Consider the following 26988-nt stretch of genomic DNA (forward strand, 5'->3'; position numbering starts at 1 on the left):
CATTTACAAAAATTGACAATAAAATTAAATCAAACTTGAGAAATAAATAATTATTTAACAGTTTTGCATCAGTATTAATCAATTACAAATAGCAAAGAAATTAATAATACAGGATATATTAAGCTATCAACATTATACTACACCTTTTCCAACTTTATTTGAGAAAGTATCAATTGTAATTGAGAATAGTCATTCGTATTTGAGAAAACGTCAAATGTAAATGAGAATAGTCAATTGTATTTGAGAAGTCATCACTTGTAATTATTGAGAATAGTGAATTTTATTCGAGAAAGTATCATTTCAATTGGGAAATGATTTTAAAAAACCAGTACTTCCAGTACTATATTTTTTCTTAACTGTACTCATTTAAAATAATATGATAATATATTTAATATTCCAAAAAACGTTTAGTTTTTGAATAAAACATTATTTTCAAGACCCAAAATCCATTGAAGAATTGCCTAATTGTTTCATCAAGAGATTCAATTGATTGATGATAAAGTTCAATTGCGCCGTAAACGTAGAGTATTTGATCTTTATCAAGTGCAATGTTTCACAAAATGTTTGGAGACAAAAGTCGCGTTGCCAATACATACATAGAAATAATTCTCATTAATCATTCGTAAACAGTACAGGGGAAATACTTCCACCATTGAAAATATTAATCTTCCCCCATGCAAATCCTATGATAGTAATTGGAATAATGTGTACGTAGTACACTATCCTTTCCTGCTCAAATAAAACCTGTACTGTAGGCTACAGAAGAGTCACATGTCAATTGGAAAATTTTCTCAATTTCAATTGATATCTTCTCATTTACATTTGACGATTTCTCAAATACAATTCACTACTCTCAATTACATGTGATGACTTCCCAAATACAATTGACTATTCTAATTTACATCTGACATTCTCTCAATTACAAGTGACTATTCTCAAATACATTTGATACTTTCTCAAATAAAATTGGAAAAGGTGTAGATCACATTAGCAATACTGGAGGAAAGAAAAGTTTTTTATTTGCTTCCATGTGGAATGAAACTTATCATGAAAGTATACCATGAAATATTAAACCTCATAATACAATACAATAGAGAGTAGATGGAATAGGTAAGAAATAAACTATGAAGGTGGTCCTATTACAAAACATTGTGATCAGACTTTTAATAAAAAAGAAAATAATTAATTATGATACTGCATGAAATAGGAGCAATGAAATGAGAGCATGAATGCACCAAACCCTGCCAATCATAATAACCTTATGCTAAGGTATCATTTATTAATGATGACAGAAGCCTCGATTCAAACAAATAGAAGCTTGGTGAGAAAATCAACTAAGGTGATAGATTGTTCCACTCGTTCAAGAGAATTGATCTCGTTCACTGCTACGAGCCAATCAGAAGACCAGGATTGGAACTTCCCAAGGACACATGACGTGTCTAGTATTTGTGCCATGTAAAAAGCATTAGATAGGCGTTTTATTGACAGTTTCCATTCTGTGCCTATTCTGTGACTGCGGACCCTTACCCACAAATAGATGATATGCAAGACATTTAATGAAGTACTGTCTCCGGTCCTTCAGTTTCAGCCATTGCAGCCGAGGAGCAGAGAAATGGATGGAGATCAGCCAATTAGATTAGATTAGAGTTATTTATTACAATGGTGTAAGTGGTGAATTACAGTTCCAATAACAGTAATAAATTATAGAGTCATTGAAAGAAGCGCAGTTGCCAATTTGACGATCAGACTCATTCGATGCAGTGATTTCAGAGAGGAAACTAGGTATGCGTAGCATGAGTTGTTGAAATCTCACCAAGGCTACAGAACGCTGTCCGCATTAGCACGGCGACATCGCCGCTGCTGTATCCCTACTTTTCTCTGATCCGCTTATCCCTCCAAATCGGAAATTGTTGTAAATAGACCATAGTATTAGTGGAATCGAATCTAACTGAATCATATTCATAGTTAGTAGAGTAAACTGAAGCCAAGAACGTGGAGTGATACTTTGAAAAATTACCCAAATCACTAGAGACTTGTCCAACCAGGCTGTCATATTATCGGCAAATTATCCTTATTGAAAACACTTCAACTACATGGGCTACTTTTGAACAAATTGATGAAAACAAAATAAAAATCTTGTAGTACCCTTTATTTTTTAAAAAACTTTAAAATTGTTCAACGACTAGTTTCGTCCCTAACTTAGGTCATTTTCAAGTTAGAAAATAAACCTTATTGATTAAAAATAATCCTTAATGATCATTTCTAACGTATTTTAATACTCCTCCACCAGTCCGATCAACAACACATGAATATTTTTCTTTTTCTATTAAGCGGCATCATCCCTTCAAAATGGTGACACAGTCTTCAAAATGAATAAAACAGAACTCTTGTTGTTGTAAAGTTCACTGAATAAATCTCGTATTATATTGGAAAAGTTATTCAGGATATCTTTAAATTTAGAAACTTTTTGCGGAGTGTAAGTTGAGTATGGCTGAAGTATTATCAAAAACTGCACTGCTCTATACAAATCTCAATGTTATGCTCAATTTGAAGGTGAATTATTGTCGTGATATGAGGAAAGAAATATTGTCACAGCTCCCATTCTTGGACAAAATTCAAGTTTTTTTAAAAAACATAAGCCAGCTCCTCCTCCCCACTTAATAACATTATTTCACTCACCAGTCTATTTATAATACAATTTCGCGAGATTCTCGAGCTTCAAACATAAATAAAGATAGAGTTGAACTCAACAGTGTTGAGAAAGTTTCTTCTGAAATCTGGCAGTGTGGCAAGATACTTCGACCTCATTCGATTAGCGCTCTTATATGATATTTTCACTTTCTTTGTTAATACAGTAGTTTTTTTCGGTTTCTCTTGATGAAAAAGTCCTCATCTCTTATGTTCATGATTATCCAACTCAAACAGCTTTTCCTGCTCAAAATGCTTGAATTTTAGGACAATGTCAACACTTTAATATTGATGTTTGTCTTGCCAATTCACCACTCAATCGATTCAAATGTGTCTGCAAGGGAAGGGATAATCTCCTCTCACGTCACTTAGAGATATTGCGTTTATTCCCTGGCTGCGTTCACTCAACATAGCATGTCTCAGCAAGTAATGCAGGCAAGATTTACTCAGATTACTAGTTGGATGAACTTGAATGTGGGATTGTGCCTTGTAAATGTGGAATATTGTATTTTCAAAATAGAAGGAAAGAGAGTCGCAATAATGATGTAATTCTCTTATTAATTCCTCTCTTTAGAAATGAATTTTGATTTCGAATTCATCTTTATTAATACCGAGAATCTAATGTGGAAATTAAAGACTAATTAATGAGTTATAAATTTGAACACGAGATTATAAATTCTCTGACATTCATCATTTAAATAAATCTTTTCTTGAAATGTTTATCATAGTTTATTGCTATGCAATTGAGTGTAATCTTCTAGATGAATTACCCCTCCTCTGCTCCTTCACCTTACAGTACCAACTACATTTTATCATTACATTTATTATAACCCCTGATTTTCCCAGTCCATCACTTACACCCAATGAAAATTGATTGAACCTGTCCAGTTCTAATTAACTGTCATTTATTTTCGCTCATTTCATAAGTTGTGTATCATCTTTGATTAACGGTTGTTGGTTGGCTGCCAAAAGTAGATTGTGTGAATGATAGAGAAAGATGGATGCTGTCTTGGGAAAAGACGTTCTAAACATGTAACATACATTTTATTATTAAAACTTTTCAACTCCACATCTAAAGGAATTTAGAGGGTCATATCAGTAATGATTGACCAGTTTTGTTGGTGTAATAAACCTTTACCAGCCTTCAATCAAACGGGTTAGATGATTTACAATGTTTCTAAACATTACAAAAAAACGTTATTAATTATTGCTTCATGAAATTTATAGTAGAATATTGTTGTTTTACTCTCTGTGTGAGAAAGTAGTGAATAGGCAACTAGGAAATTCAGTATGACTATGACAATGATTACATATTCAGCATAACAATGATATTTTTCAATGGAACGACCCAGGGGCATTTTCTGGATTTTGAACGACGGTCGATTTCCTTCCTTGGTTTATTTTATAAAAAGTAGCCTATAGATTCGAACTTGGAAAATGCTCGAGGTAATCATTTCTCTCTCGGTTTACGATGATTCGTATTTCACAAGGTAGATTCGGCACTGACGTTTTCCCGCTGCAAAACAAATACGGAAAATACTTTCCTTATTCAAACAAAATGCGTCAGTAGTAGTCGGCTCCATAACGGAAATCCATTTCGAAAGTATGATGATTGCCAGTGATGGAGTGACGTGTATCCCAGTTACACTTTTTCCAGCCAACCAATGGACTGGAAAATTTCAATTTTGTAGCTACGGGCTGAGAAAAAATTATTTGTATTTTATTGCCTGAAAAGTTTGGCACTGTTCGGAATTGAACGAAAATGAACAAATAGCATTCTTCTCGTTCGACTATTTTATATTGTTCGCTGTTCGACTTTTAGACTTTCATATACTATAAACTCCTATTGAGGAAACTGTGATATATCTTTAATGGATAAATAAATTCTTTATGGTGTTACCTATACTGTTGGTACAGAAGAATTATGGAATGGCCATGGCTACCTATAGTATCGATCACTGAGAAAGAATTCTACTTCTTGTATGAATACAGTCTTGAAGAAGTATAGATTGGCCATGTTATAGCGCTTCATTTGTTATCTCCAATTTACCATCTTAGAACTTGGAAAATCGTTCATGAAAAAACGTTACGATTGGAAAACAATTTCACAATGTTCGTGGTTACAGTACCAATAAAAATATATCCACAAAAAATGTGAGCGTTTTCCACATCGTTTGATAATTATCATTAATGTTAATAATTCAACTAAACGATAATTATATACATCATGTAAAAATCATTTGTAGGTAGAAATTCTCTGTGTTAGATTCAGTTTTTGTAGTATTCCTTAATGATTCTTTATTCATTTATATAATAAATACATTATCAAAATGATAGGGAGAGGAAAATTAAGGTAACCTTGTGCTATTCCTCTCCCAAATTTAGATAACACAGTCCGAAATAGGTTAAGTCTTGTAGTTCCTCAATTCACAAAATTTTCAGTCAAGTATTTTTACAAAGTAGATTTTCAAATTTAGATGATTCAAAACTAAACATAGAAGAAATATTTCACATTATTATAACCAAAATAGGAAATATTCACATACTTGATTACCAATCATCCAGTCTTCATGATTTGAAAGGATGTAATAAATTATTTGCTACATTGTTGAATGAAATATAACTTCGTATTTTGAAGGTTTTTAGATCGTTTAATAAGAAGGAAATGATCAATCTACTTATTTAATAGTGTGCGTGGAATGTGCTTGAATCGAGTGCTGTGGTCATGCGACATGTGTACTGCGGAACTGGCGGCGGTAGGGCGGTGCGTGTTGAGTATTGACGTGTGCCGGTGTTTCTTCTCAAGTTGCCAGTGAAACTTTGCGCTTCGTGTTTCGTACTTTGGCGTGAAGTATGCGGGGCGCTTTCCATTGCGCTTCAAAGCTCGCGTCTGCGAAGCACACCTCCTATAGCCTGCCTACACTTTTCCTTTTGTTTCAACTCTCCGACTGCACTCTGCTTTCTGCATTGCACTGTGTGAGAGCTATGCTGTTGAGAACACACTCAGCCAAATCACTCCCCTCCCCTCTCTGCTCCTACCACTGTCTACATTACATCTGAATGCCCAACCTGGCCCACATTTTCAGCCATGAACCAATCATTTTAAACCAAGGTGAACGAATCTGAATGTTCATTACTATATCACTCAGAGAACGCCGTTCTATTCACACTGTTTAAACAGTATTTGCTCCACGAAACTTAGTTTAACTTACTAAACTGAAGTTATCTTACTCACCTAACAGAATTAAATATCCACTAGGAAGAAAAACATCTAATAAAGACCTATGTTTGAAATTAAATTATGTAGGTTCGTTTGTCCAGTATAGATTCCTAAACTGGATAAAATTGATCGACTCTAAACTCAAAAATTAAACTTGAATCGCCTTCCACAGTCCATTAACCAATCCAGTTTCAATTCAGTTTAAGTTGAACTAGTTTAGCATTAAGTTGGTAATGGAATGACATTGTTGACAATATCAAGAAGGCTGAGTTCTAAGGGATTTTGTTTACTACTTGGTAAATTCTTATGCGTTTGAAACGTTGGTTAACTCATTTTACTGATTCTCACTGCACTCCATCACTTACTTATCAAAAACAAAACTTGAGGAAATGACGATTTCCCTGTCGGTCAACTGTTGTGAAGAGTGAAAAAAGAAAATCAAACTAAATAAGAGGGCTGATAGAATCATAACATACAACGGTCAATCAAGTTGGTGTTCATTCTTAACTGCAGTTTGAGAACTAATGTTTTTATTATCTGAGATGCAGGAACGTTTGCTACATTATCTTATCTATGCTAATGAAAAATTGAGAGTTAGAATTTAATCAACTGAATCCTTCAAAATGAATTTGAGTTTTCTTCCTGTGTTGATTCGTCATAATGAGTCGGTAAAGTGAAAATTCATTAAAAGCACCACTTGGCTGTAAGAGTAATATGAACATAACTTGAGAGAATTTGAATAATTAGAGAAATGGATTTATCTTTTGAGTTTTAATCCTGAATATTCTTGGAGTGAAGCGCTAGAAGTTACCACCATTCATATCCTCTTATACGATTCAGCTTGTGATGAATTCATCTCTTGAGTATACTCCACTTTCCACACTACTTTATCAAGTTGATGATACGTCCTCCCCTCCCTCTTATACGGAGTCACTTTCAACATCGTATGCAATTTTCGTGACCTGTTTTCCGTTTATAAGGCAAATTCACACTGTACGGAATTGTAAATTTTAATTAAGATTCTAGCTGCAGCAAATCTGCCAATGCTGTTGTGTTGGTTCTCAGCAGCAGGAGCAGCAGCAGCAGCATCAGCAACAGCAGTAAATCTTGATTACGCGGATTAAATAATAGCAGCTAGCTGCTCAACACTGCTCAATGTTTGTTTGCTCCAACTCTGCTGACAATTTCTTACCTTGAAATTTATGCACTGCCTACCATATTCTGCTTGTTGAGTTCTACAGTCTGCACGAACAAACTTTGAAAGCACTAGTTATTGATTTTCTACTTCATCCACGGTAATATTCCCTTGATTCTACCCTATTTAAGATGTTCTCTTTGAAATTGGGGAAGAGTCAGAAAATCATGCAAGAACAGTCAGCAAGTACATGTGAATTGTGCAGTACACCTAAATTCTATTGGTCTCATTCATTTCAATTTTTTTAAACTACCATAAATTTGAAAGAAGCTAAGACTCTTCAACTTTGAGTTGAATTTTAAATACTTCTTAGGGCTAATTTTTGGAGTCTTCTCATAATCACTTTCATACTTGAATGTGGACAAAAAATGTTGATTATGGAAGTGGTGTTGTGGGGGGGGGAAGGTGTGAGAGAGGGGTTGGCTTATTGGCAATTTGTTTGAGCTCTCCTCCATCAATATGGCGGCCGACAGCTGCTCGGCTGCTGCTTCTCCCTCCCTTCAACACGTTCGCCCAGCTCTAACGAAATTCCGACCAGCGCCTCCGCCTCGCACTAAATCCATTTCATTCTTCATCAACCATCTATCTATATGGTAGTTCCCAAATGAATTGTTGCCCATGCTATGCACAACATACCTGATTCTGATTTATTGTGTTGGCGCACGCTTCCCCTATTCACTCTGATCTCTTTTCCACTCTTGAAAACTGCCACGTTGTTAGGCACTAATCTTTTTCGCCCTGAAATGAAATTCGAAAAACGAAAAGAGCAGCTATACATCAATCTATAGCAGGTTTATCAAACTTGTCAATAAATAAATTGAAAGGTTTTTATATTCTACCCGTTCTCTACCGATCGAACTTTAGAGGTGTAATACATTTAAAGGACAATTTATTTTTGTAATTCAGTGGCATTTTGTGTTTGAAATTTCCCTTCTATCATATTCCGGTCGAAGTTGAAAAAATGAATGAAGTCTAAAATGTATTAAAACTATTTGCCAGTAAATAATGATTCCGAAACATTAATTCAATCTTGTAGAGGTTGCCTCCAGTACGCCTTATCACTAAGCTTGATGTCTTGACTCCCATTCGATTATGTGAAATGCCCTTAATTTCTTTCATTTTACCCTATTCCAATCAGTCATGGGTTATAGTTTGATTTCGTAGAGTGGCTTCGAAAAAGCTGATTCGAAAATCAGCTTTATGAACTGAGCAGCTAATTATTAGTAAAGCAGAGAGAATTGACTTAATTTATTGAACTCGCGATTGAATAGTCACAAAATGAATTGAACTATACACATTCCAGTCAAGGAAAAGTCATCAGTATAGATACGGTAATTAGACCCGCATGGCGTGACATTTAAGTACATTTTGTCTGGCTTGAAAAGTTACAATCTAGCCACTCAATGATTGAGTTAAAATATTGTGATTAATGATCCATCATCTAAGGGACCTGCATTTCAGGCAGTTCAAGAAAAGGCTGCAGTTACAGTTGGCTCATCAGAACCCTTTTTAATGATATGAAGGAACTTCTCCCAGTTTCCGAGTTGACCTCGTCAACTGTCCAATGGACCACAACCTTTTTTCTTTCGATTTCTCCTACTAATTGTTGTAATATTTTAAATTGTAATTTTTCAAGCGATCGTATGCAATCATGCCAATGGTTCGAGAAGCCTGTATCAATCTTTCTTTTTCTCTTTTCATCCACTATCTATCTGATTTGACAAAGTTTCATGCATTAATATTTTTCAGTTCTCATTTCATCAATTTTGTATTTCGTCTACATTTTTGTGAAGCAATTTAAATTCAATCATTATATATAATCATCAACTTTAATAATTAACCTACACAAGAACTGGCCTCATTTTATGTAGGGAACAAATCAAAATTAATAACATAATGTGGTCTTAATTGCAATTATTACGTAGTAGCTATAGTATGTTCAAATTAGTTATTTTTTGAGTGATTGAAACCATTCAAATTGAGGATATGTGTGAGTGATTGAAACTATTTTTTGAGTGATTGAGGATACAGTCCTTAGCTCAGATGCAGCGACTCAAAAGAGCACTCTCAGCTCATTCGAAAAACTCCACACAGAACGAAAGATATTGAATTTAAGGAAATTATTTTATAAGTGTTGACCTGTCCGATTTAATTTGTTAAACCAGTATTGTCTTTAGTATAATTTGAGCAGTGGTGTATTGTTTTTTAAGAATAAAACATCCATTGTTCATATTTGAAGAAAGTGATCTCCACATATTTTTTGTGTACTTCCTTCATACATCAGCTTTTTATTCAGTAGTACATGATGCTGATATTCAGCTATGTGAATAACATTAACGGCAAATTGTTGAATAGCATTGGTTAAGGCACTGGAAAGAAATCAATGCAGGTTAGTCATTAATAAGGCCAAGGTCCTCTGCTAGACGAAAACACAGCGTTGGGTGGTGTGGTAGAAGGGAGTGGGTGCCAAGTTAGCGGCTGTGATACTTTTCCAAGTAGAATTGATTTGAGTTTGGAGCCGAGCAGAGCAGAGGTCACCTGTGCGAGCGAAACAACTCACAAGGAGTGAGTGAAAGAGTGGAATGCTGTTGTTGTTAGTGAAGTTGAAAAGGGTGCAGAAAGCGCACGAGGGCGAAGAAGATTAAAGCCCTTCATCGGACTTCCGTGTTGTGTGGGATCGGCCAGAGTTGTCAACAGACTGTTTCTCTCTCTCTCTGTCTATCCAGACTGTCGAACGGTGGCCCTCCCAGTTCACTTTGCTCATAAATATTGTACAGAAGAATTCTCTTTGCTGTCTGCTCGAATTTGTAGGCCAGAAGCCGATGAATTTTTTATTTCTCGCTTTGTTTTTTCTCTGCCGGAAAGCTTTTTTCCAAAGTAGTGAGAAATTCTGTATTATCAAAAAGCTTCCGGGCGCAAAGATCACACCAGATTGTCGGAGCATTTTATTTATTATTCTACTTCTAAAAATTGCCTTACCAATCTTCATGAAACTTCTATTCACTGCAGAGCTGCAAAGTATTCACTTGTTCTCAAAATTTAGAAATCGTGTAACCTTTATAATCATCTCAAGGTTCACTTCTGATTTGAATGTAATAAAAAGCACTCAATCATTAACACAATTAACTCATAATTAAAATATAAAAAAAATATTTATTTGAACCAAAAGTACAATGCTGGAATAGTACTTTTTCATTTACTACTCTGCTATTACTTTTTTAATTCCATTATGTTTTATTATTCCCAATGTGCAGTTATAATATTATTTTCATGGAAAACTTTAAATTACATTGTCAGTTTATTAATCTAATCTGTATTTATCTCAGTGAAATGTTCAACTCATGTAGTTTTTTCATGTAAAAAATCATAAATACATTTAGCCGTTAATATGAAGCATTGCTATGTTTTCCGTTGTGTTGTGGAGATATTCACAGCATCGTTATTCACTTGATTATTGAGTTATCTTCCTCATGTTGTCAGCTCCTCTTTGTTTTTATTTGCTCTGGGTTACTTCTCTTGCTCAGGATAATGACGATGATCGTAATAATAATGTTTCATTCCATACTACTTTGCCTGTGTTCTCTATGCATGTAAAATCTTTTGAATTTTATGTTCATGATCATGTAGGGAGATATTTCCACTCCGTTCTTGCCGTAGTCCGTTTAATTACCAGTGAAAAGCTAATATTTTCACCATACATTTTGCCTATAAAATCGCACTCATTATAGTGTTGTGATGTCTGGAAAGATTAGTTCGATTGGGGGAAAAGAAATAGGTTAATCTTTTTATTTTCTATACCTATTCCTATTTTCCAACATACAGTAGTTGTTAATGATATGTATTTAACACATTTTTCTGTCACTTCGAACATATTTATAGATCTGCAAAAATTAATTGCGTGATACTTGGAATTACGAGAATTTCTCTCTGATCAAAAATGTATAGTCCTTTCTTTGTAGCTTCACTGACTCGCTCAAAGCTCTAGTTAACTTCGATCGAAGTGAATGCTCTAATTCTGAAGGCCCATCAAGAAGAAATTTAAAGATGAATAGAATATTAAAGGTACATCATTTATCCATTTCTTCCCGATGAAATTTCAGAATGTATAGTATTTTTGTTTGAAAATCCCACTCAATTATGGAAATCGATTTCAGCTAGCTATTTAAAACATCTCAAGTATTATAGAGCTACAAAGCTCAGTTGTTACAAAATACCTTAATAATACTATCTGAACTTACGTTTTTAGAAGTGGAATCGATTATTACTTCATATGATGATTAGTTCTATAAATAGAATTTAAATTCAATTTTTAAACATTTTATTGTTGTTTGTCAAGTGCTCTTTGAATGAATGTTTGGTCATGCTAGATTTGTTAAACGCAATTAGTATGCCTGATATCTTCAAACTCTCATTTTATCTTGAGCTCTGCTCACCTACTGCTTGTTTTCTTTTATTTCAAGTGTGGAATCACTGTCATAACAACTGATGTAAAAGTTTCATGTATTTTTATGTATCCATAAATGTGGTACAGTATACTGATATTTCTTTCTAAAGATTCAAATCAACCTATTGACAGAATTCATAACCAGAACGATCATTCAAAAGTCATCAATATGCATACATAATAAACTCAATACTCATTCTAGATACCTTCTTGAGATTAATAGGGTGTAAGCTCTGCGTTGGTATTTCACTAACCGTGGATCAATCCTATGCTTGGTTGTTGGTAGAAGCAGAATACTGTAATAAAATCACATTCATGCATTCACAAATATCATCACGATCAAATCAGTAAGAGCCAATTTCATCAAAGGATCAAATCAGCAATGATAATTAGGGGAAATTTGGCAGATTAAGCAGACAATAAATTTCTGTTTTATCTGGTATTAATCTGGTTGTTTTCACAGGTCCGCAGTAGTGATCCATTTTTTCCAAGTCATTTTATAATACACTCCAATCACTTGGAGCTTAGATCATCATTGATATACTGCATGGTTCCTTTTTACTATAAAAAATTAACTTCTGCTCTTTTTGAAAGATATGCAAAAATCTTACATACTTTATTCTCCTGGTGACATCACGTATTCACGAAGTTTTCACTCTCAGCGTTTATCCCTTCTGAATTCAGTTCAAATTTTAAGTCTAGGTAGTAGTCCATTATTGCATAAGCTTTTGCGGGATTCCAAGCACCCCATTCAGAAAGACGGGCTCTCTATTTTGTCGTTCATATTGGAAATTCACCACCTGTTGAATGTGAATACGAAAGCAAATTTGCTCGCATCTCTGTGAATGCCACAATGTTTACCGGGGATCTACTTAGTAGAGGCTTATTTTCGGCTGTTGAGAAAGCTTCGCGAGTAGAAATTATCTTCACAAGAACTCAATGAAAGCTACATTGTAAGGAACAAGCATTTTCTTTTGAATGTTAATTTTAAATGTCACTGTGAAATGTCTACTCACAGATCACAAAAAGCGTGAAATGTGAGATTGAGCCTTTCACATTCCTTCTCTTCTTGACTTATACCTTCATGATTTCTTGCATATTGTTTGTAAATGAAACCTACCTCTACCAAAATGTTTCAAATTTCTGAATTAGCAGTGATTGAGTGAAATGAAATCTAGCTTAGCTTTTAGTGCAGTCAGTAAGTGAATTTAGTGAATACACTAATGTATTGAGCAGTATAAGAAATTCTCATGGGAAACTGGCTGTATCATTTTCCAAGCATTATGCTAGGATAGCTTATTATTAGTTTGACTAGATAGCTATACTATTGACAAACAAAAAATTTTCAATAAACCAATTCTTCTGATTTTCTCTAAATTTTCAGTTTTACGACAAATTTGATTAACTATCTCATAGCCTAAACACATTGTGAAGTTGCATGCAAATCAGCATTAATTTTATTAGAATACTAGCCGTCAGGCTCGCTCGTTTGCCATATCCGTCTGGACCCCTGAAGGGATCGTCCAAAAATGAGATCAGCGGGCTCGCTTCGCTCGCCTGCATGTAGACCTCAACGGGACCTCTGTACCGAATTTGAACGTATTATGTCAATTTGATCTCGAAAAACACCTGTTACTATATCGGCGTATCTTTGGCGAACAAAATTCTTTCACCTCAGTTAAACCTGTGTACTGAAATTTTTTTATTATATTTCCATCAATTATTGAAAAAGGTGAGGAAACGCAGAAAAGCTGAGAAAACGCTAATTTTGGCTAATTGGATAAATTGGTATTTAGGAGGTCCTGGATAAATGCATTTCAATCTTCAACTTGGTGCCAACCTAACAAAGTCAACTCAACTTAATGCCAACCTGACAAAATTTTTAATTTAGTTACCAGAACAACTGTTTCGAAGAGGTACTCTCTCTAGATTATAGTTCTATATTAACATATGGTATGGACATTTCAATTATAATTTTAAGATATTGGAATAAGAAGAATATACATGCTAAAAGAACTTTAAACCCTTAAAAACCACCCTTAGAGTTGAAATATCGCCAAAAGATTTCTTAGTGCGCCTCTAAAGGGCCAACTGAAATCAAATTTGAACGTTTTTGGTCCGGTAGATTTTTAGTTCTGCGAGTGAGTGAGTGAGTCAGTCAGTCAGTCAGTGAGTGCCATTTCGCTTTTATATATATAGATGTTGTGAGATACCTTCGATTATGTTATGAGATACCAAAGGAATTATTATTTTCGTAGAACATGTGATGTGCTCTTTCTACACTGCCTACTCATACTTTCAGCCTGACAAATGAAGAGTGTTAGAGCTTTTGAAAAGTTGTTATTAGAGAAGAAATAGCGACTCGACGAACTGGAGCGATTATTCAGGCTGAATGTCTTTATCGTTGACTGTGGACCAAGCACAGCACATTGATTACAGAAGGCAGGCTTTGAAAGCCGACTGTGATGGATATTGAAGTTGTCATTCTCTGAATGAGATTCACCTCCCACGAGGATGGGAATCAGCATCGCTGCACGGTCTGCTCTACGCTCTGCTTCAATTAATCCATACATTTTATTCAACCTCTTCCTCGTTTTGCTTCACTGAAACGCATGCTTTCCCTTTCCACAAATGGATTACAGTTTCAATTATTGAAATTCTCCGGCCATCGTTGTATGAAATTGTTATCTGTCTATTCCTATTCGTTTTCAGAGAAATCCTTATCCTATTCAATTCCCTCGAAATCTGTTCAATACATAATCAAAAAGAATCGAACTTCTGAATTGAACCTTGTTCATAGTATGAATCGACAAAATTGATTTCAAGCATTCAAGGCAGTATTTTGGATCCATTTTTCAACTGTGTGATATCACTGTACAATCACTTGCGACTTCTCTCTACATTACTTGTTGAACTATACTCTGCCAAAAGAATGCTTTCTTGAGTCTAATTTTTTATCCTGAATTTTTAGACTTGCTTATTTACTTTATTTGATGAATACTTTGATAAACTCTATTATTTTTGTCATGGAGGCTGTGAACACAGTTTGGAGTAAAGAGTTCTATCAACAAGACAGCAAACTGACTTACGAATTGATGCGGTCTGAAAATAAGAATGAAGTAGGCAATCCACATTTAATGCTAGCTTGAGAGGAGCTTTCACAGTAATGAAAATCTCACCGCTTCAAGAATTTACGTCGAACTATCCCCTTAAACCTCTCTACACCTTTTTTATTATTACTACCGTTTGAAATGCCAACTCTATCTGCTGGCTGGCAATGAGAAAGACTGTCTGTGAAGTGATATGTTGTGCAGGTGACGCATTGGCCTCGCAAACACCGTTTTACGAGTTGCAATGTGGCTGTGGTCAACACTTGTTATGCATTACATGTAGCATAATAAAATTGGATGTATAATGAAACAATACAATTTATTGCCATGATAGTCACTAGACATAAAACGCGGAAACTGTGTACTAAATTCACATGGGATTGGCTCATGATTATTAAAACAACATGCTTGCTATGTTTACACCTAATATAATTTTGGCTCTTGAATGGTGATTTTTTAAAGGGATAAAAAAGCTCAATATAAACTTGGCATTGTTTTATCACACGATTGAACATTGATATAAAATAAAATTGATGATTGTGCTTGAGCGCCTCAATGTTTTTTCATACATAATGAATTTTAATTTATGTTGTGTGCTTTTTATTGGATAAATTTGGATAATGAGATGGATTGTTGCGAGTGGTTACCTTTTATGAAAAACATTTTTTCCAAGTATGACAGTTTTAATAATATTCATGAGCAACAATAGATGACTAAGTTGAATTTGAATTTGTTCTTGGAAACTAGACGACTAAAAAGGGAAAGGACTGAACTCCCTAATAGGCCCGGGTCTATAGGCGCAAACTGCCAGGGAGCGCACGACCAGAGAGAGGAAAACCTACTAGAAAGGAAAATTATTATTAAATAGTGTGCTTAGAGGCCCTGAAATGGATTCATGATTTTCATTCACTTTATCATGGTAGTAGTCTCCAAAATTCAAAACTGTATAAACATTTTTAAATTGAACGAAAATAACGTTTCAATATTCCAGAAAATCCAATGATAACAAGAGTGAAGAGTGATGGAAACGTATTTAAATTGAGTTATATTTAGCTTACTCTTCCTGAATTGAAGTCACTTATATTTTGATTCCTTATGAAACTAGAGTGGTCTTAACAAGACTCCACCCGACAATTTTTTCATAAATGATTTCATCTCAGTTCTCAGTAACATTCCAATTAGTTTCAATACTGGCACAATTTGTCAACAATCTAAAAATAAGTTTATAAATTGAATTTTAAGGGGAATGCTTGCCTTCTTCTACTGAACAGAAGTGGATCAAGTTGATGATTTGTCGAGTTGATTTTGAGTTGTTGATGGTTGTATTAGCGACAGCATCATCAGGTAGACGTTAGAGAGACGTGGACCTCTTTTTCAGCAGTCACAGATGCCTGATCAAGAAGGCACCTGCAGTCGCAGGACCGTAATTGCTCCATCTCCTCTCTCCTCACCTCTCGCTCATTAGACTTTCTTCTACCCTCTTCTTTACACCCATACCTCCTTGCCATCTCTCTCTCACTCTTTTCTCACTCCATACCAAATCTTGCTTCTTGTAGTTGGGGAAATCGAATTAATTGATTTGTTGCTTGTTCGCTTTGACATTTCGCCTTTTCTAGATGTGAAAATATCCTACGCTTTCAAAATGTTATATCAGGGTAGAAACATGAATTTCAGTCCAAGCACAATCATTTATCGTGTAGAATATTTTATATTGGTTAAGAATTATCAAAACAGTGAACATTGATATGAGTTATTAGACAATAGTTATCATAACTCATTATACCAATGAGTCAGTATACCAATATTCTGGTATAATAGCTCAAAATGTGATTAAATTATCATTGAAAAATTACAAATTGAAAATTAGCATAATTTTATAATTAAAATTACAACAACAACGTCTTATTCTTTCAATCTTAAATTTACTCCTGTATAAATAATTATCATTATAAGTGAATGAATGTCTTGAAGTTTTCCGAGGTATGGAAGTAAGTGATTAAAACTGCTGAGAAAACCAACAAAACTCTTTTCAGTGTTTCTAGGCTCCTCTAGAAATGTTTTTTAATCTATCAGAGACTCAATAATTTATTATGCTGGTGATTAACAGTGTGGAGGGGGGAAGGGGAAGTGTGGCAAGTGATGTTTGCTGTTGATGTTTTATTAATTAGCCGTGATTTAAGTGCTCGTTGCCAGCAATCATAATCCTCTTAGACTCTCATGCTCCGAGCTGCAAGTGAAATTGTATTTTTCAGAGTTGGTCATTTAGAAAAGTTGATCGGATCGGATGAGTTTTTGTGCCGAGCTGACAGAGAGAGAGGCCTGAGGCTTAACGGCGCGAGCCAGTTGCTTAACTAACGACCTTTTTATCGGCCATTTGCTTGAGCGTCGAGTGCGAACAGTTAATTATCATCAGTTTCCGCTCTTCTAAAACTTTGCGACATTAAAAATCTTGCGCGTCGAATGTCACTTGATGTACATTAAGGAAAATTCTAGTCAAGCCGGAATCTGAAGTTCATTCCTTCCTCAATCTCCATCCTCCTCACCCCCTTCCAGTTCCAGGTCCTAATGACCGTAATATTTAGCTTACTCAGCGATCTGCAGTAACTACCCTGCTCACACTTTCCCTGCTCATCACCACATAATCTATACCCTTCAGTATATATTATCATCATCATCATCACCAGTATGAATGGTCCGTAACATTTCAGCTTCTTTGTCAATGTTACAATAAATGACTTACAATCCCAATTCTCATAAACCTTGAATTTCAATAATATCAATTCAAAAATGTTATTCATTCGAAACTTGAAGTCAATAAGTGACATTCATGTTGATGATATTTTACGTCACAATGACAAATATTATAGTTTATAATATTAAAAGCGGTTGTATAGAGTTAGTTATCCTCTTCATGACGAGACTGAGCACTGGTGATGGAAATTATAATTTCTACAATAATTGTTGAAACGTGTACTTTAAGCGGATTCCAGGAGCAAAAGAGGTGACCAGGAAACCGATTGCCAAGTTATCATGTCCCAGTTACTAATTGCTAGTTCCTAACTAAGCCTCAGATAATGAGAGTTCCGTCATTGCCCAATTACAATCATGAAAGTGCTACTGAATAATTGAGAAAAGTTGCCTGCTTGCATATATTATATCGTTTAATTTATGTTTCATATTGGTTAATATTGTACTGTTTGTTTGGTTGCAGTATGTGGCGACATTCACGGACAGTTTTACGACCTGATGAAACTGTTCGAGGTGGGAGGACCTCCCGCCAGTACCAAGTACCTCTTTCTAGGCGATTATGTAGATAGAGGATATTTTAGTATAGAGGTGAGTTGCAAAAGCCCATTCTAATAAATATTTCACCACATTCAATTAATCCTCATAAAATTATCATTTTTATCAATCCAATAGAAATTGGGATAAAGTTTTTTCTTTACTCATTCACATCAAATACATCTAAAAGGATTAGAATATCTTGACAGCACTGAGTTGGTATTTAGTACATTTCTCATTCATTCTTGTAGGGGATATTTTAGTATAGAGGTGAGTTGCAAAAGCCCATTCTAATCAATATTTCACCACATTCAATTAATCCTCAAAAAATAATCTTTTTTTTGATCAAGTAGAAATAATTATTGGAATAAAGTTTTTTATGTACTCAGTCACATCACATACATTGGAAAGGATTAGAATATTCTTGACAGAACTGAGTTGGGATTTAGTACATATCTCATTTATTCTTGTAGGGCTAAATGATACTTTTATTATATAGAATCACTAGTACCCTTCTATTTTTTCTAGTTCATTTGCCTTGTCTACTGTGCTAACAAATTATAATATAGGAATCGTACAATACTTATCTGTCTAGCAAAATAAAGAGAGTCTAGACAATGCTAATTCTGTTGAAAAAAATTTAGACGAAGTCTAAAGATTGTATCTAAGGTTGTAAGGACATATATATCATCAATTGTCGTAAGGTTGTATCTATTGAATTCATATTGAAATGTAGGAATTGAATATTTCTGTTCTGTTACGAAATGAAATGACATTTGATCAACTCAAAATCGAAATATGAATAGTAGGGACAAGGAAGGGTGTGGATGTCGAGCCCCATCTACCTGCATACAGTACATTTATCACATTGTTTGTAGTTAGCAGCTGGCATCTGGCATCAGCGTATTGTCAGCGTTGATGCAAAGTACGACTATTTGCGTTGAAGAGTGAGTAGTGAAATACATTGCAACAAGCTCGTTTGTATCACCTGTGCAATTGTAAGCGGGTTGATTTGATTCAGTACAGGTGACATTTATTATTCTGGAGCTAGTGAAGCATCTCTAGGGTTCTAAACCAGATTTCAATTATATTTTAGTGAGCATGTGTTGTCCCAAACTCAGCGTACCAGAAACTGCGATGCTTTTGTGCTGAAGTTATTGCGCTTGTTGTTCAAAGCGAAAATGAATGAGGTCATTTTATCTGCTCGGACTTGTACGTGTGTACCGTCGGTGATCTGTCGATGTCGTTAATAATAATATTGTCACTATCGTTGCACAGCTCTTCATCAAAGCATCGCTTTTAATTGCATGTGGATTATTGACGGGCTGATCATTGTTCAGTTCAGCCCCACCCTATTGGTGTGCACACTCCTTCACGCGCCCCTCTAATTTTATGAGTTTCCAGTTGATGTTTCCTGTCAGATTTGCAATCAAATTATTTATTAAATTTATTGAGAGTTACTACACGAAAATTCAACCTGTTGAATGTCAACTGCAGCTGCTCTCTGTGCTCAATACACAAATTGCATCTTCCATTGTTCAAAAATTATGAATCTCAATTTCTGGAAAATCACATCCTCTGTGATTGGATTTGAAATGAATGCTTCATCCTGAAAATTGGAACTGCTATACATTTCAGAACAAATTTAAATCATTGTTGTCGATTCATTTTTCACATATTATTTTTCCAATGTGACCTGGCATCCTTAGCCTCTATCTCAAATATTGAATAATTTTCCTTCGTTCTTTTTTCAACACATTTTTATTTTGTAATAATATTGTCTATTACCATCTTCAACAGCTTCTTGTCCCAAGCCTCCAGTACCTCATTGTATGTTCTATCGTGATTGTAAATCCGTAATGGTTGATATTATAGTATCAAATAATGTTGTTACAGTGAAAAAATGTGTGAAGCGGCGAAATAATAAGAGGACTGATTAAAACATAACAATATTATCTAATACTGCTCATTAGGCCTCATTGTATGGCTTATTAAAGCTAAAATCTACTTCAAGTTTCGATATTTTCCCACGACTTCTTCAGGGAAACAATCGCCTCTATCTACAATTCAACAATAAGTTTTGAGTAGGTCAACATTATCTTGTAATCTATAAGTAGATGTTATCACATGTAGAGCCAAGCTTGTTTCTATTCCAGTATTATTCTGTATTTTTTAGAAACTCAATGTATAAACTCAGAGCTTGAACTATTTAAAAACTACCGACGTTAGCACCAAGTACTGCACTGTATTAAAACCTAATTCTATGTCAGATATACATTAGAGATTACAGGTTTATTGATGAAATCGCACCATTCAGGAAGCCCTCGCTTCCATGAGTTACAAGTGAATAGATAGATAAAAATTTAGCTTCATTTACCAATCTGAATGAATTTTCAAATGAGAATGAGAATTATTAAGCCTTTAACAACCTACTATGCAATTACTTGAATGTTAACTTAATGTAAGAGATACGCTGACCTAACACTGACTACTTGATGAAGTAGAAAAATCAAGAAATGAGCGGTATAACTATAGAAATCACTGTGACTATCTCACCGTCTACAATTGGCCCAGGTTTGTATGGCTCATTATGTTATGCATTAGTGAAATCTATGATTCTGGAGCTAGTGAAGCGTCTCTAGGGTTCTAAACCAGATTTCAATTATATTTTAGTGAGCATGTGTTGTCCCAAACTCAGCGTACCAGAAACTGCGATGCTTTTGTGCTGAAGTTATTGCGCTTGTTGTTCAAAGCGAAAATGAATGAGGTCATTTTATCTGCTCGGACTTGTACGTGTGTACCGTCGGTGATCTGTCGATGTCGTTAATAATAATATTGTCACTATCGTTGCACAGCTCTTCATCAAAGCATCGCTTTTAATTGCATGTGGATTATTGACGGGCTGATCATTGTTCAGTTCAGCCCCACCCTATTGGTGTGCACACTCCTTCACGCGCCCCTCTAATGTTATGAGTTTCCTTCGTTCTTTTTTCAACACATTTTTATTTTGTAATAATATTGTCTATTACCATCTTCAACAGCTTCTTGTCCCAAGCCTCCAGTACCTCATTGTATGTTCTATCGTGATTGGAAATCCGTAATGGTTGATATTATAGTATCAAATAATGTTGTTACAGTGAAAAAATGTGTGAAGCGGCGAAATAATAAGAGGACTGATTAAAACATAACAATATTATCTAATACTGCTCATTAGGCCTCATTGTATGGCTTATTAAAGCTAAAATCTACTTCAAGTTTGGATATTTTCCCGCGACTTCTTCAGGGAAATAATCGCCTCAATCTCTACAATTCAACAATAAGTTTTGAGTAGGTCAACATTATCTTGTAATCTATAAGTAGATGTTATCACATGTACAGCCAAGCTTGTTTCTATTCCAGTATTATTCTGTATTTTTTAGAAACTCAATATATAAACTCAGAGCTTGAACTATTTAAAAACTACCGGCGTTAGCACCAAGTACTGCACTGTATTAAAACCTAATTCTATGTCAGATATACATTAGAGATTACAGGTTTATTGATGAAATCGCACCATTCAGGAAGCCCTCGCTTCCATGAGTTACAAGTGAATAGATAGATAAAAATTTAGCTTCATTTACCAATCTGAATGAATTTTCAAATGAGAATGAGAATTATTAAGCCTTTAACAACCTACTATGCAATTACTTGAATGTTAACTTAATGTAAGAGATACGCTGACCTAACACTGACTACTTGATGAAGTAGAAAAATCAAGAAATGAGCGATATAACTATAGAAATCACTGTGACTATCTCACCGTCTACCATCGGCCCAGGTTTGTATGGCTCAGTATGTTATGCATTAGTGGTGATTGAGATCTATTACAATGAGATTCACGTTATGAAGATGTCACCTGATTAACATTGGTTTTCTTTCCTTGTCTGCCCTTTGAAAAAAACAACTATTCTTTTCTAGCTCTGCACTGTATGCTATGAATAAATATAATAGACCTACCAGGATATTTAATTAAAAATAATTGAAATCTATTATCAAATTATATAAATATATTTTCTTTTCTTGGCGAATAAAATATATTTGAGATAGAATTGATCATTATAAACAAGATAAACAATTAATATTATATTTGTTTTTTTTTTGTTTTTTTCAGAACTTAATATAAGACGTGTGCTACAGGCTGACGCCCAAATGCAATCATTAAAACAATAAAAATATTCCAACAAAATATACTGGTATGACACTTGTATCACAGCTATCCACTATAGAAGGTGGTGGAAAAAAAGAGTGGCAATCATGTCGTCCTATCATTCCCACTGAGTTTATAAGGTGATCTCATCATGGATGGTCTGTTGCTCGTCTGGCCAACCACTTCTTCTTTCGAGAAGCACCGAGATTTCCCTTGAGATTTGCAATGAGCTTGCGAGTGATCCTGTCCAATGGATGACAGAGACAGCAATATGTCTCACGGGGCTCGTCACTACACGCTCAATAACCCGGCTTTTCCACTCCTATTAGCTTTCCACCTTTCTCAGTACCCTCCCCTGCAAACAATCACCTAAGGGTCGGCTAAGCTTATTGAAATGTACTTGACGCTTGGTAATAATTTTCAAGTTCAATATTGTTGCCATTGTCGGCTGCGTTTAGGCCTACATTGAGAACTTGGAAATATGTGTCATAAAAACGTCTTATAATTTTCCTGAAAATATTATTGTTGCCGATATTTTCAATCAAATTGTATTTGGAAGCTTTTGTGATACCCCCCCCCCCCCACTTTCTATCTACAATCTGTTTTATATTATTGAAGCCTACAGAAATTTGACAGGGCAACCTGACGTTCTTCAAAGTACGGATCTTCCAAAAATATTAAAACCAGAAAAGTTGGTAAAGCTGGGTTTACACCAAAGTTATTAACAAAATGTTAATAACTTAATTCTTATAGATTCTATTAGATTGAACGGAACTTGACAAACACATATATGTTCATCATATGCATGATAAGTTATGTTCAATCTAATAGAATCTATAAGGATTAAGTTATTAACATTTTGTTAATAACTTTGGTATAAACCCAGCTTAACAGATCCGGACTCAAATACTGCGGCCTCTCATTTCAAATATTGGAAAAGAACATGGGACAACTATATCAATTCGTATCAAATCTCTGAAGAAATAAAATTGAATGTTCTAATTACTCTATTATCTGTTGAGAGCTTCAAAATAACATCGGAATATAGCTCTTATGAAGATGCAATCTTAGCTTTGGAAGAAGCATTTGTACTAAAGAAAAACGAAATACTGGCGTGGTACTTACTTACAACAGAGAAGCAAAATCAAGGTGAGTCTATTGATATGTTTTATCTACAGTTGAAGAAGTTGAGTATCGAATGTGACTTCATGGCAGTTTCTGCAATTTCGAATAGGGACGAGCATATAAAAGAAGCATTAATTATTGGCAATAATTCATCGGAAATTCGCCAAAGAATCCTAAGAAGTCCTAACATGTCTATTCATGATACACTTAATCGCATTAGAGCTCTCGAATCAGCTAGAATCCAATCAGAAATTCTCAACTCACGTAATTAATGCAACCAAAAATAAAAATTGTTCAATATCAAAGATATTGAAAATGATCAATCTTGCAATGCTATTAGGCAACATTGCTTCTTTTGTGGTAAAGGTGCTCTCATCCACGTTTTAAATGTCCAGCTAGGGACATATTATGCAAAAATTGTAAAATGAAAGGTCACTTCGCTAAGGTGTGCAAGTCAAAACCACATCAATAGAAACTACCAACTCTACATTACTCAACAATTCAGTTCATGTACGGAAATCCTTATCAAAAGTGATGATTCCTATAACATTTGATAAAACGAATACTCAGGCTCTAATGGACACTGGAGCTACAGGAAATTTTATTGACAAAAACTGAATTTGAAAATATCTCCTTGCACAGGAAACATTACATTGGGATCAAAGCGTTTTGCTCCAAAAATTCAAGGTATAATTACTCCAAAAATAACCTTACAAGGAGAACAGTATTCCAATGTGAATTTCATACTAGTAGAAGATCTCTGCGCTAATAGGATAGTTTTGGGACATGAATTTATGGAAAAATTTGAAAGCATAAATATACATTTTGGTGGCGAGGAGCCCTCTTCAACCTTATGTGGCTAAACCCAAGCAAAAGTTCCTCCTTGTTCTCTATTAAAAAATTTGAAACCTGATTGTGAACCAATAATCACTAAGTCACGCAGGCTATCAGTGGAAGATGAAACATTCATCTCAAAAGAAATTGATCAATTACTAGAGGATGGTATCATTGAGGAAGGTGGATCAACCTGGCGGGCGCAAGCCTTTGTTGTGAGACCTGACAATAGGAAAAAAAGAATGGTTATTGATTATTCAAGATTTACCGAATTGGACGCATATCCTATTCCAAACATGCACGAATTGGTACGGAAAGTAGCTCAATATTCATGGTTCAGTACAATTGACTTAAAATCGGCATATCACCAAATACCTATCTCACCAGAAGAACGAAAATATACAGGGTTTGAAGCATGTGGTAAACTATATCATTTCTGTCGTATCCCATTTGGTGTTACAAATAGTGTTTCTAGTTTTCAAAGTGTTATAGACTCCCTCATTCAAGACGAGAAGTTATCCGACACTTTTGCCTATCTGGATGATGTCGTGATTTGTGGAAAAACAAAGGATGAACATGATACTAATTTCAACAAATTTCTTGAAGTATCCTCACGGTATTCACTCACTATAAACAAAGATAAAAGTACAATTTCAAAAAAAGAAATACATTTTCTAGGTTTTCTGATCGGAGACAATTCACTACGTCCAGATCCTGAAAGACGACCCTCTCATCAATCTACCGTCGCCATCAAACTCAAAATCCCTCAAAAAAGCTGTGGGTCTTTTTGCACATTACTCTAAATGGATTCCCAACTTTTCTGACAATATTCACCCTCTCGCACACTGTAATGATTTCCCTTTAAAAGGTGATGCTCTACATACATTTGAAGTACTAAAAAAAGAGATAGCTGCATCTGTAATTCACGTTTTTGACGAAAAAGGTATACTCACAGTTGAAACAGACGCTTCTGATTTCTGTATTGCAGCAACCTTATCTTTCAATGAAATACCAGTGGCATATTTCTCCCGAACATTGAATGAAAGTGAGAAGCAGCATTCCAGTATTGAAAAGGAGGCATATGCTATAGTTGAATCAAAAAGAAAGTGGCGACACTACTTATCTGGTAGATGTTTTAGACTAATCACAGATCAGAAATCCGTAGATTTTATGTTTGACGGTTCATCAAAAGGAAAAATAAAGAATGACGAAATTCTAAGATGGCGCCTGGAATTAGCACAATATACTTATGACATTATTTACCGACCAGGTAAACAAAACGTTTCTGCTGATGCTCTCTGTCGTGCATGTATAATGATGGGATGTATCACAAACGAACAGAATTTAATGAAGTTCCATGAAGATCTTTGTCATCCTGGCATTACAAGGTTTTTCCATTGGATAAAATGCAATAACCTACCGTATTCAGTAGAAGATGTAAGAAAAATTTTCATGAGATGCAAAATTTGGTCAGAGTTGAAGCCAAGATACCATTCCTTCAAAGGAAATTTGGTTGAAGCTACGCGACCATTTGAAAGATTGAACATAGATTCCAAGGGACCTCTTCTGTCATCCAGCAGAAACAAATATATTCTCACAATAGTAGATGAATACTCCCAAAGACCTTAAAGATGCATAGACTCACATGCAGCGCTAGTGTCGTACTTGGAATTGATATCCGCCATTGAGGGGGCAACACATAAGATTAGTACATACCAATGCCACCAATGCCTTGTGATCTATCGTATTACAAATATATTTATATAATATCTCGTGCTTAGATACCCCAATGGCGGCCTTCAATTTCAAGTAAGAGCTATCATTGGGAAGGCATAGGCATTGTGGGTCTATATCTCTTTAAGGTCTTTGAATACTCCAGATTTCCATTCGCTTATTCTTGTCGTGACACTTCAACAAGATCAGTAATTCTAAGCCTCGAGGATCTATTTGCAACTCATGGATATCCTTCATATAGAGATACTAGTTGCATGTCAAAAAATCTAAAACAGTATCTGACGTCAAAAGGCCAGCTTCACCACTCCCTACAATCCTCAAGGGAACGGACAAGTGGAACGATACAATGGGATAATCTGGAAATCCAACTAGCACTCCGATCCAAAAATATGAATTTGAGTAACTGGGAGAAGGTACTACCCGAGTCACTGAGTAGTATACGCTCTCTCCTATGCACGACTATCAACTGCACACCACATGAACGCATGTTCATTCATCCCCGCAGCCCAACCTCAATGACGCCCTTACCAACCTGGCTACTTAACGCAAAAAAGGCATGGATGAAGAATTTTGTGAGGCGAAGCAAACATGATCCACAAAATCAAGAAGTCGAGGTTCTACATGTAAATCCTCAGGTTGCCCTTGTACGACTTCCAGATGGACGAGAGATTTCAGTGAACGTTCGAAGACTGGCACCTGTAGGGGGGGGGGGAAGGAATGATGTGATAAATACAGCTCACTTGTTACCATGGTTTTTTATTTCTTGTTAAATCTCATTTTATCATGGTCCATCACTAGAGTTCAATTCTGTCAATTAAAGCTCATATTTTGATCCAAATATCGGTTTTTTCTATTTCACAAACATTGAGAAAAACTGAGGTTGATTTGAAATCACTCAACACTAATAAGAATCCTGTATGAATCTATTTCAATCATCCATCAAATCAATTAAAATCGAAAGGTTGATCCATGCATTCTACTCGAATTCCATATTCTTATGTTTAGCGGTAATCGCCATTGTTATTCGAAGTGAAGGAGACTGTACTAATAAGTAGTGGTTGCTCTGCGACGCTGGTGTTGGTGCGCCTCACGCCCGCACCCGCGCCCGCCCACTCGCCTTCTTTCAAATGAAGTTGGCCGCTTTATTTATTACCCGCGGAATTGCTTTTC

The 26988-nt window shown here is 35.2% G+C and overlaps 1 protein-coding gene across 1 annotated transcript in view; it reads left to right on the forward strand.

Moving 5' to 3' along the window:
- Window positions 1-26988, forward strand: part of LOC111062800 (serine/threonine-protein phosphatase 2B catalytic subunit 3) — a gene marked incomplete in the record, with an annotated part of 176147 nt that overhangs the window by 78679 nt on the left and 70480 nt on the right. Inside the window, 1 exon segment of the mRNA XM_039421673.1 lies at window positions 17869-17993. Within this exon segment, the coding sequence (XP_039277607.1) occupies window positions 17869-17993 (125 nt within the window).

This window comes from Nilaparvata lugens, chromosome 2, assembly GCF_014356525.2.
Source record: "Nilaparvata lugens isolate BPH chromosome 2, ASM1435652v1, whole genome shotgun sequence".
Lineage (NCBI taxonomy): Eukaryota > Metazoa > Arthropoda > Insecta > Hemiptera > Delphacidae > Nilaparvata > Nilaparvata lugens.